This window comes from Hylaeus volcanicus, chromosome 8 (genome assembly GCF_026283585.1).
Source record: "Hylaeus volcanicus isolate JK05 chromosome 8, UHH_iyHylVolc1.0_haploid, whole genome shotgun sequence".
In the NCBI taxonomy this organism is placed as follows: domain Eukaryota; kingdom Metazoa; phylum Arthropoda; class Insecta; order Hymenoptera; family Colletidae; genus Hylaeus; species Hylaeus volcanicus.
The window spans coordinates 12951013-12964131 of record NC_071983.1 but is presented as its reverse complement, the minus strand read 5'-3'; the positions used below and the strand labels follow the sequence as shown (position 1 = coordinate 12964131).

At 33.2% G+C, this 13119-nt stretch overlaps 1 protein-coding gene across 2 annotated transcripts in view; it reads left to right on the top strand.

Annotated features, from left to right (window-relative positions):
* LOC128880952 (nucleoredoxin-like) overlaps window positions 1-13073 on the top strand; it is a 20764-nt gene extending 7691 nt beyond the window's left edge. Inside the window, exons 2-7 of one of the 2 annotated variants that reach the window (XM_054131559.1) lie at window positions 9858-10127; window positions 10718-10818; window positions 11329-11524; window positions 11806-11896; window positions 11965-12098; window positions 12488-13073. In XM_054131559.1, the coding sequence (XP_053987534.1) occupies window positions 9858-10127; window positions 10718-10818; window positions 11329-11524; window positions 11806-11896; window positions 11965-12098; window positions 12488-12715 (1020 nt within the window). In that variant the 3' untranslated portion in view covers window positions 12716-13073. Of the gene's footprint in view, window positions 1-9857; window positions 10128-10717; window positions 10819-11328; window positions 11525-11805; window positions 11897-11961; window positions 12099-12487 lie in introns of both variants that reach the window. The other variant, XM_054131558.1, reaches the window with a different exon arrangement.
* Window positions 13074-13119: the final 46 nt, after the last annotated feature.

The following is a 13119-nucleotide window of genomic DNA, read 5'->3' as shown; positions in this document are numbered from 1 at the left end:
TGATATTCGTATAGTAATATCCAGAAAATGATATTCGAATAGTATTATTCAAAATATGATATTCGAATGGTAATATTCAAAATGTAACACTTGAATAATAATGTTAAAAAAATGATGATCGAATGGTAATATTTAGAATACAATATTTGAATAATAATATTCAGAAAATGATATTCGAACAGTAATATTAAAAACATGATATTCAATAAAAATCTATTCTATTCCTTTTGCGATACTCTAAAAATTAATGATCAAAGTTAAGCCTTTTTTGAGCCTCTAGAGTGGTGTTACCCCTTAAACTATAAATTTATCTAAAACAAAGGGTAATGAGAAATCAATCGTTAAAAAATAAGAACGTGAGTCAAAAATAAAAGTAAAATAATTGAACCTATATTAGTTGAATGATAACATCAAAGTATTTTCGCAATATTTGCCACGGTGCTAGAAATGAGCAAAATTTTTATCCAGTTAAGATGAATAATTTTTTAATCGTTACTGATTGAATCAAAATTACAATTTGAATAGTAGAATGATATAATTTTTGTTAAACGAAGAATAGCTTCGCCAAGTAAGTATAGAATGGCGTAAACGTCGCGTATGGATCACTATACGTTTGATTTTATTCGTTTTATCTATCGTTTGAATAAAAATTTGACTATCTCTATAGGGTGCACGCGTTGCGCACCTCTGCCGTTTCACGAAGGAAGCGATTGAACGCGCGCGAACGAGTCAACAGTGATCTCATCCCTTTCCCTCCATCGCTTGTCTTCTACCCGATGTCACGGTACGGCCAAGGGGTTTCCCCTTGTAAGAGAGACCAAACGGCGGAGTGTCTGGTAGAAAATGGGGACTGAAAGACGTCACTTTTCAAATTATATTACGCCACGCGTAAAATCTACTTTCACGCTCGTATAACGAATATTTCTGATTGCTTTCGCGTATTACAATAAAAATTCCAATTAACGAAAGATACCTACAGAACACCCTCATTTGCGTCAGATTAAATTACGTTACACAAATTTGATTCAACCGGTAATAAAGAAACAATTGTTCATTTCCTCGATTCAACTTCAAACATCACCATTTATACAACAATTTCGTTTACGAATCAAATGCTCGATCTTCGAATGTTTTTCTAGATTAAACATTACGCGTAACGAATAAAAAATACACGATTGTTTATTCGTTACTATATGATTGTAAATAGAAATTTGAATCGTAGGGTGAAATATTTCAATTCGTGAACTTCGATTTTATTCGTCGTTCATTATTGAACGCGAAATTTTAATCATCCCTCTGGCGTAAACTTCGGATGGTTAAACGATTCAATGAGCATATAACATTTAACTCGTTCGAAAATGGAATAGCCAGCTCTCGTTGCACGAGCTGAAACCGAACTTCGTGTAGGTATGTTTAATCACGATAGCCTCGCAAAATAGTGGTATTACACTAGCTTTTTTCGTACTGATACAAACTCCCTGGAGGGAGGGAGAGAGAATCGACGAGGGTAAGCGGACGATGGAGAGAAAGGACGACACGGACGGGGGGTAGCAAGCAGGAGCGATGGAGGTGCCGTGGTAGGGGACATACAGACCACCGGGGGAAATAACGATAGCACCGTCGAGCGAGCGGCAGCAACGCCAAGGGAGGACGTTACGCGTTATCGACCGCTCGAGACGGAGACGGCAAACGAACGTACAGTGACTCACACTAAAAATCGTCCATCACATTTGTCCTTGGTAATGTTGCTCATGAAATCTAATACATAGACATACTTGTCCAACCGATGCAAAAGTGTTAGTGTTGAAACTATTCGAACATAAAATTAGAATATTATTCGAATATCATTTTCTGGATATTACTATACGAATATCATGTTTGAATATTATTGTTCGTATATCATTTTCTGAATATTATTATTCAAATACTATATTCTAGATATTATCATTCGAATATCATATTTTCAATAATAGTATTCGAATATCATTTTCTGGATATTACTATACGAATATCATGTTTTCAATATTACTGTTCGAATATTATTTTCTAAATATTATATTCCAGATATTACCATTCAATTATCATTTTTTTAATATTATTATTCAAGTGTTATATTTTGAATATTACCATTCGAATATCATATTTTGAATAATACTATTCGAATATCATTTTATGGATATTACTATACGAATATCATGTTTTCAATATTACTGTTCGAATATCATTTTCTGAATATTATTATTCAAATATTATATTCTAGATATTACCATTTGATTATCATTTTTTTAACATTATTATTCAAATGTTATATTTTGAATATTACCATTCGAATATCATATTTTGAATAATACTATTCGAATATCATTTATTGAATAGTACTATTCGAATATCGTTTTATGGATATTACTATACGAATATCATGTTTTTAATATTACTGTTCGTATATCATTTTCTGAATATTATTATTCAAATACTATATTCTAGATATTATCATTCGAATATCATATTTTGAATAATACTATTCGAATATCATTTATTGAATATTACCATTCGAATATCATATTTTGAATATTATTATTCAAATATAATATTCTAGATATTACCATTCGAATATCATTTATTAAATACTACTATTGAAATCCGAGTACAATGGTTCATTGAGACTGAGTGCTCGGTCGGCCTATCTAATCACATACATACTATTCAAATACTTCTTCAATATTACTATTCCCATATTGCTTATTGAACAAATAATTCAACAAATAGTCTCAACCCTAATGTAAGCTGTCTCTTGAGTAATTATACAGTTTAATGCAACAGTTTTGACCATATCTACGAATGATCAATACATATAATTACAACCGTGAAAACTCACACTATAAATCGCCCACCTACAGTGTTCGATGGTATCCTAAATTAGAATACGTGCAATTAGCTTTTGAATTTTCTTAATACCAAAAATATCGATGATCTTGAAAACTTAAAATACAACCTTGGCCAAAATGTTTGCCCATCAGAATCTTTTTCTTTTAGCCTCTTTTCTATCTTCAAAAAAACCGGTATAGTCTAGATGAGTGGTTTCTAAATCTTTTGAAAGGCGTTCCCTTAAAAAAGAAAGAATATTTCTGCGTTAACGATAGATTGTAGGTATAGAAAAAAGATGCAAGGAATATATCTTCCAATTATTTAACTAAGATAAACTGTAATACTTAAGTAATCCACATCGAATAATATTACTAAAAAATTTCTTTCATGCCCCCTTCGGATTATGAGACACCCTTTAGGGATCTCACACACTCCACTCTGAATACATTTACGCATTTGGGAATTAAAGGATTCCAAACTTTTTAAAAGTCATCTCTCTCCAAAAAAAAAAAAAAAATTTTTTTTTTCCATTGGAAGTGCTAATGGAAAAATATTGTGGTTAAACTTAATTTACCACTGTAACAATAAAAAGCAACGTTTCAGTTTATTCCACGTGAAATAACTTTATTACAAATTTTCTTTTCCATCTCCCTTTGACTACGAACAGCTCGAGCTCCCCTAGAAATCGCGGCTTCCACTTTAGACAACACTGTTCTAGATGGCCAAGTTAAAGGGATCACCCTGTATACGCGGACTGTAGGAACGAACTGGAAACCGCCGTAGGAAATATACGAAGGGACGAGGTAATGCCTCCCCCGTGGAGGGTCGCGATAACGTACGACGTCGCACATTCGGTACCTAGAGGAGACCCTTCTTGCCTTATTCTGACGTTCACCCTCTTTGTGTTCGCCAGCGGCGCATCAGTGGAGAATTTTGCGCATCCTAGCTTGGCTCGATGGAAAACTAGCGAATAGAAACATCGAAGAAACGTTCAAAACCGAGCATTAAATTTCAACTATTTCCTAGGGTTGTACAGAATTTTCTGTTTAGCCTGTTCAAACAGTAGTTTCGTTGTAGCCTGGCTTTCACGTTTCTTTTTTAAATTTGAACGTACATACGTGATAACGTCTTATCTAAATAATCTGTATAAGATGTATCCAATTCCAAGCTTTAACACGTTGATCGCCATGTCACCCATATATGGGTGACACTGTTTTTCACTCAAGAAATAGAAAGATTAATTCTGAAAGTTAGACATCACGGGAGATGAATCTAAACGAAATTCATGAATATTGATGTAGTTACAAAACTAAATACCACGATAAATGTTTCATTACCTAGACTCCGATAGTCTAAATAATATTTAATCTTAGCAGAAATTTTCAAGAATATTCGTTTGGCAGTCAACGTGTTAATCTCTTTTCTTTATGCTTCTATTTTCCAAATACTCGCTTGTTCTAAAATAATCTCTTTTTTCCTTCTTGTTTTTCTAATTTACTTGATTTTAGTAAATTGTTGTTATGTTTATTCCATCATTTCAGACAAATTTAGTAAGAATAATTAAACGATGCTTGTTTCAGACTATAATATTATTCTAAATGGAATTTTCAGGAGATACATTTTTCACGGTACTAACTTAAAGTACAAAATAAATAGAAAATTAATTTCTTTTTTTACCATTTTCAAAGGTAGGAGAAATCTCTAACACGAAAGGTGGGCACAAAGGTTCACCGAAACCCTCGGACCTTCGCAGGTTGATAGGAGAGTTGATGGGTGTCCGATAGCGCTTGATCCTTCTGTCTATGTGTGAACTTGGGTTTCGCGGCGTCTGTTAAGTTTAGTAGCTAATTATATCCATTCCATGAGCATGGAATGGTATAGTTATGTTAGCGTGAAAACACTCGTTAGGATAATTAAGCGTTAGGACGGTAAACTCTTAGAGTACACCTTCAAAATATTATGATGATAAAATTTTCTGCTCATCTAAAATTTTCTGCTTATCTAATCTTAGGAATATAATAGATGTCCAATAAATGTTCAATTGATCCTGCTTTAGATGAAGTTAGTAATCTGTTTAGGTTGAACTATGAGCAATTTTTATATGGTATTCTTTGATTGAAATTGATTTGTTCTTTCTTCACTCGTTACTGAATTTCTCACTGTGTATAACCTTGGCATAATAACAATGTATTATTGTTGTTATACGTGGTGTATGAAAAATATTTCGATGGCAACTATCTGGTATCAATAGTTTAAAGGAAAAACGATTTTTTAATTTACCCTAAGACTAATTAGGCAACTCCAATAGCAAGGTAATATATGTTAAATGCATTGAATGATTTAATTATTCATATTCGACGAATTCTTAATAATTAAAAACGCGGTTTTACCTCATTCGAACTTTTCTTCATCATCTACTCCGGTTTGAAAGCTTTTTACAATGCGTCCATTGTGTTTCAGTCTTCTTTGTGCTCCCTTTATTCCCTCGTAATTATGGATTGGGTACTTATTCAATGTTAACGAACACTATAGTCGATCATTTTCTCATAAGAGGAGCCTTTTAGTACGGAAAGCAACAACACTTTCTTTTATATCATTAGTACAAAGCTGATTTTTTTTATTTCGTTGTTTATATATTACACAAAGAAAACGCAACTCTATCAAGCTGTTAGTGTCGTCTCCATTAATAACAATTTTCGAAACACGTAAACAAAATTTGTAAATCTCTTACGAGTACAAGGGTGAAACTTTGTGGGGTGATAAAGTATACCTCAAAATATGTATAATAAAAGGGTATTCTTCGTCGTCGGAAGCATTGCTATCAAAGTTCTGCCATCCGTGCAAAATGTTGAGAGGACATACTTTTTTTTATTTATTAGTACAAGGCTAAAATTTTGCAGAATACCCTCTTTCTATATTTTGAAGTTTTCTAGAATAATTTAAAATAAAATATTTTCTTTTTTCTATGTATTGTTTTACAATGTTATAACTAAATATGACATTAATTAAATGTGTCATATATATATTATAGCGAAAGAAACTTTTGGAACAACCTAATATTTGTACGATTCTTATGACGAACCATTTACAGTAGAGTTTGTAGCGTAAACACGTTAGTTTATTGCTCCGTACGAATTAGAAAACATCAAATTTCCAGTAACGTACTTTTAAACAGTTGTTCGAATACTTATTGCTTCAACATTTCTATCGATTAATTGTCTTTTTCTTGTTAATTTCGCAACTTACATAAATAGCTATTTTTGTTGTAATCTATCTATTCTAGAGATTTCCGAGAATATGTAGAATGTCATTGTTTATAAAAAATAAGTTAATAAATTACAATTTTACACAGTTGTTTTTGGAAATTGATCGGTGTACGAATACATTCTACACCCACTGTATAATTTATATAATACTTGCTGAAGATTGTCAAAAATATAAAATATCCTACTAAGATAGTTGAATCGAAGAAAATCTAAAATTTCATATGGCATGCCCTTCGTGTATTTTGTTATATTCCAAACAAATTCCTTGGCGATGTTTGTATGCATCGTTTCATAAAATATGCAAACACCGATTCTGAAAAGAATAACACGCACACGGTCCACGACTTTAAGTGTTACTTGCCACATGTGGTCCCCAGACACGCACAGGCCCACTGTGCAATCACCAGTGCACGAATTACGTTGCCTGCGGGATTCTCATATTTTCTTTGAAACCATTCTCTGCATTCACAAAATTACACCCATTTTATATATTACATATTCCTGCAGAAATGCTTTCTCGTAATTGCACAAAGAATCATAGGTTTGAACAAAAATTAATGAGAAGCACAAAAAATAATTTGATGTCTTTGCAACTATTTATATCTCTGTATAAAAATATGCAGTACCAACCTCATAAATGTAACATTATACATTACACACAATCTACATGTATCCATAGTCTCGTAAAATAGAATGTAACATATAAATATATATGTTATGTATATATTTTTATGTGTTCATAACATATATATTTATATATTATATTTATGATGTTGGTATACAAGGTGAATCAGCTAAGATTAATATAAGATATCATACATGTTTGAATTTGTCTTTTTATCAACTGCAGTATAACAATAATGAAAATACCGCATCCCATTTTAAAAAACGCACATAGCCTTGAAATCTTTTTTAGTGTACCATGACTTGGGATGACTTTGAAAGCAAAGAAATGAAAATTTCAACAAAAATGACATTCTACTTAAATGGGTGTAATTACGCCATTATTAGAAAATTTGCATTCATCCATCCACAGAATGTAGTTTAGTATTTCAGGATTATCTTCGTATGAAACCACTAGCCCAGATATGAAACGAAGACGACGTTGTGAACAAGTCTCCCGTAAATGTTGTACTTCACTCGTTTTGTATGGATGATAATTATTCTTTGTCACGATTCTATGAATTGAACTTTTGGATAAACCAAAGTCAGCACTAATTGCACGAATGAAAGTGTGCGAATTTTTTTCTACATGTACCAAAACAGTACCAGTACTGTCTTCCCATTGATTTTATGTAAGAACTGAAAAAAAAAAGAAGTCGAGGAAACTGTAGAGATATTCCATAAAGTCCACAGTCTCGGAGAATCACTCCGCTTTATCTTCGCAAGAACAGAAGCTGCTCGTTTCCCTATCATCGTTTCCGTTTCCACGTCTGGACGCTACTGTGACCGTTCAACCTTCAAGAAGGGACGGGCGTTCCTGATTATCGGGTAGTCGCCATTCTCGATCATCTTACCGAAAGAGAGACGTCTCCTCGGCGGTTTCTGAAAGTCACTAATATTTCTCTCCATTCAGACGCGGGCGTTGAAAGGGTTGATTGCTTATCTACGAAGAAACGGAAATCTACCCGCGTCTGGTTACCCTCTGTATTTTCGTGCATGTCTATCCCTCCTTATCTTTTTCCGGCGGTGGAAACCTTTCCACCAGTTTCTAATATCACACTCGAGCCCTTACCCTTCTTTCGCCTCTTGTAGAGCTGTAATCATGCAGCTGGGCAGGGAGGGACAGCACTCATTGTCAGCAGACATTACTCCCCTGCAGTGGCGTCGCTAGGCTTAACGTCACCCTCCATGAATGTCCTCCGGTATCAGATCGTGGAGAATCATTTTAGTAATGGTTTTTATTACACTAACTTGTTACTCGTAAATAGTGATTGCAGTATATCATCGAATGTAATGGCCTGAGGTGATGTAAACAAATAACAGAATTAGTACCTATATATCTTTTGCATCCATACCTAATTTCTTTTAAATGCATATCAATTTGTTTTGTCACAAATACAGTGCAAAGAAAAATTGATAAATCGTGCATTAAGGTTAATTCTTTTAGGTAAACGATTTCAAAGAAAAATGAAACTCAAGCCGCACAGATTTGCAATCCCATTACTTATTCAGCTTTAAAATTAGTATGAACAATCAAATAACATGTTTTGTTTTAATTATAGAACGATTTACTTACTAATGATCCATTTATCCCATCGAGCATGAAAAGCTAAATAAAAGGTGGGACAGTTTTTAACCCAATTAACCCTATAATCAGTGAACACAGCCATTTTATCAACTTCCAAAGCCAAGAAAGGAAAGCTCTATTTCTTTTAAGCTGTATTTCTTCTTATTTGTTTTTGTTAGTATTTCGCTTATAAGTAACCAATCTATAACTTCGACATTATTTAACAATTGTGCAAGTCTATCCCATTATTGTTTCTACATTATACAGTTATTAAATCGTTTTTCTTCGAAATCTACTTTATTACCTGGTTAGCTGTACAGCTTAACCCTTTTAGTGCCAACCAAAAGATCTTCAATTTAAAGCGTATAAATTAATTTGTAGAAAATAATTCCACTGAAAAATCATGAAAATTGCACGGACAAGTCAATTTGATGTCACCCCTCTAATGAGGGGGTGCCGTCCGCACCCTCCTTAGCGACGGCACTGCTCCCCTGTAGACACTCGTAGCGCCCTTTTTGGCGTTGTTGAATTTCGTTGCGCGGGAAGGATAACGGAAGAAACAGAACCGCGGTACGTGTCTCGAATTATTTACGGTTGTGTATACGGACACTCGTTTATCGCACGTATATTCCGCTCACGCTTCCTGAAATTGATGGGTTTCGACCCCGCGCCCCCCCCCCCCCTTTTTTTACAGTCAATACTTACACGCCGTGCCTACTGAAGTCAAACCGCAGCATTCGTGTCTGGAAAATGAAATTCTATAAAATCGGCTAAAGTAAAATATAGACGGAACGAGAATTTATCGCTGTAACCAACATGAACTTCGAATCGTCAAATATTGCAACTATTTTTTTTAATACTTTTCAAAAATAATTTATGCCGTCCGCAGATGATGTTTCAGGATAATTTAACACTTTCAGTGCCGGGCGTACTTATGAAAATATTCATGAAGCTAAAATTTGATGCAGTCTAATATACATTCGAACGATACACTTTATTTACACACATTTTATTTTTATTTGATAAACGACGCAGGAATAATACATTATCTAATAAATTGTTTGTTATGTTACAAATATATTCTACAATTAATTAAATAATGTTATTTAGTTTTACTTAAGAGCACATATCTTTACTATATATATATTAGTTTGTATTATAAATACATAAAATCCACTATATAATAATAATACAAAACACAAAATACAAAAATTTCAATTTTTGGTTACACTTTTCCATGAAACATGGTTCAAGAAATACTGATACAGAATACTTAAATAAATTAGCAATGATTTTAATAGCTAATAACAATATGCATTATAATGTACATTCAGATTCTAATACTGTAATAAAATACTTAAAATAGTAACCCCTGTTTAAAACAGCAATAACTTAAACTCTTTTTGGGTGAATATTGATGAAGAATCTTTAAAAATATTCTGATTCGTGTTGAAATACTCGAACAGACAATCAAGTATCCTTTTTTTTTTTTACAGACCAGGCTGACTCGGAGGTACCGGATAAAGGCTGGTGTGCCAACTTTAATTTTATTGGATGGTTCTAATGGCTCGGTGGTAACCAGAGGAGGCGTAGAACGAACCATTGGGGATCCTACTGGAGCTGAATTTCCTTGGAAACCCCCGCATCCAAAAGCATCTTTAGAGGATGGACCATTATTACCATGTGGAGCCCGTGATAGCAACGAGCCAATGTTGCACGAGGAGTTACGCCATTGCTATAAGGGTGTCTATTTTAGCGCACATTGGGTAAATCTACATTTTATACAATTTATGAATTTATCTTTTTGTTGTTGGTGCTTGGCACAATTGCACATTAATTTCTTGAGGGATATTAACACATATGTGTACGTTTGCTTTCATATTAATACTACCATTACTTGTGATCATGTTTAGAATTACAAAATATTTTACATTAAAGTGAGACAGCATAATTGTATGTTAAAAAACATTTACACATAAAAATTGCTTTGGTTTGCATATATTTAATTAGAGCAAAAGCAATCTATTAAAATTCATCCGTCAAGAAGTTAAATTAATAGTTATTTTTTTTTTTTGTTAGAAATAATAATGATATGTATTTATTTTCCATTTAGCAAGTTCATCTATAAATATACTTGTAAACAAATTACATGATGATTTGGATTAATGTTTCATTCCACAATGCTTAATTTGTTCTATTCTGCTAAAACAAATTGTTCGTATATTTTTAATTATTCAAGTGTTAGCAGTATACGGATAATCTTTACTATCAGAAAGCCCGATGGTTTCATTTGCAACGATACACTTTCTGTTTTTCTATAATAATTTGAACAGCGTATTTTTTTTATTTGTATTAGTGCCCACCTTGCAAAGCGTTTACCCCACAACTCGTGGACACCTATCAGCGAATTCGAGAAAGAGGCCACGATTTCGAGGTGATCTTTGTGAGTTCGGATAGGTAGGTTGTTTGATCAGTTATTTTACTCGTTTCATAATGTCCATTGATAACACTAATAATACGATGATATATATCAAAACATTTATTTTTATTATCGGATGGAATTCAATTTTATTTGCGTATTCTATCGCTCTCGTCTGAAGAATATTCGCGCTGAAGAAACATAAACAGTACTATTGTATTTAACAAATGTAGTGTCAATAATCATTTCTAAATCAGGATATCTCTGTTTCTGAATATTTCATTTTCCAATTTCTTTGTCTTCAAAAAACGATTTATTTTCAAACTTTGTTAATATTTACAGTAAGTTGCATACCATAGTATCCCTTATTAAATTAAAAAATCAGATTATTCTTAATATAGATCTCCTTACAGTTTTTTGTAACTGAATAATGTCAACTATCTATGTCAAACTTACTGTCAAAAATTAGTTACTAGAAAATTGAATATAAATTTTGTGAAATGAACTGGTAATTGCATGTCATTGTAATGTTATTTATATGCTACTAGGAGTGAAGAGTCTTATAACGTTTATATTGAATCGATGCCTTGGTTGAGGATACCTTTTAGTCAAGAAGAAAGACGACGAAAATTGGCGAGAGCTCTCGACGTACAAGCAATACCCACTTTAGTGATACTCGATCCCCGCGATAACATCATAACTTTGGATGGTCGAGCGGAATTGATTGAGGACCCTGAAGGATTGGTAAACAAAAACTTCCTGAACAGATTTTAGAAGCTTATGCAATCGTCTAGAATAGTACGAAAAGCATAAATTGTTTTATGTTTGTGCACATAGTCTTTCCTTTAAACATGTTTATATGTATGTTATAATAATCGTCACGTATAGTACATACGAATTACGCTCACATTTCATTACATTTTTTTCATTTTGTATTAATGTACATATATCAGCTTTCTTAAACAATTTTAACGAACTTCATCATTGTATTATTTTTTATATATTTTTGTCGATTTGTATCTTAGAATTTTCCATGGACCAGTTGTTTGGTGAATATTTTGACAGAGAAATATGCTACTTCGTTACACGACGCACCGGCAATTATATTGTTCGTCGGTAAGTCTATTTGAAAACATCATATTTTTGGTTATGCACTTTATCTCGATGTTATGTTTCGGCAGAAGGTGAAGACTCTGAGATTCAATTCGCAGAGAGCGTATTATTGCCAGCTGCGCAGACGTACAGAAAAGATAGACCTGATTACGATCCAAATTACGATGACCCAGATGATATTTTGCAATTTTATGTAGCATTAGATGTAAGTATTAATTCGATATATTACACAATTTTCAGGTATTACTTAAGCATTAAAAGCAAACAAAAATTTCAGAACCCTACATTACTTTTTATTTAAACCAACTTCTGTTAATTTAGTACATATAATTAAGATATTTGAGGCTTACACAACCCGATTTTTTTTGGTTGATACTAACTGATGCTTTCGGATATAATCAGTGTTTTTTCTCTCTCTCTCTCTCTTTTTTTTTTGATAATATATTCCGATGTTTCACCAATATTAATATATTTGTATCATTTGACCCTTGAAGAAGTTAGCTGCAACGCCGTCGAAAAGTCGTAGTGTTTTATCCAAAGAACGCGACTTAAACCTGGAAGCTTCAGTTACATACTTAATTGTTTTTATCACAGTGTGAAACGTCAGATATCCTCCGCGAATTTGTGGGTTTGGATGACGCTGTGCCCCTTTTAACAGCGATTGACATACCACGAGGAGTGTACGTCGTGATGGAGGATGGTGCCGAGATAACTGTGGACTCTGTACAACAATTCGTTGAGGGATTTCGAAATGACAAATTGCCTATAAACAAAATAGCCGCGGTACACAAAACAGTTAAAAACGATCAAATTTCTACTTGAACACTTGGGAATTATCGCGGATGACTTTATACAAATTATTGAAGCCCATACGTGAAGGAAGGAGCAGTTAGGTTTTTAAGTGGTCATTATACAACCACAGAATAAAGAAACCCCATCCTCTCTTCTCAATCCTATCTCTGTGATACCATTGCTCCTTCGAGTAGGAAGGATCCCGCGCACGATCGCGCTTGTATTGTATCCGTACACCCCTTTGTGGAAGTAACCAAAAGACATGTATTATATATCATAGTCAATAAAAATTGAGCGAATTGTATTTTTAAGTGTACACGCGCACACGAATACGGTAATATATTATAATGTATTACTTAAAGAACGCCAAATGAACACGTCGAACGTATTTTGAGTTACTAAGTGTTTATTTATCCTGTTACCCATACAGGCAA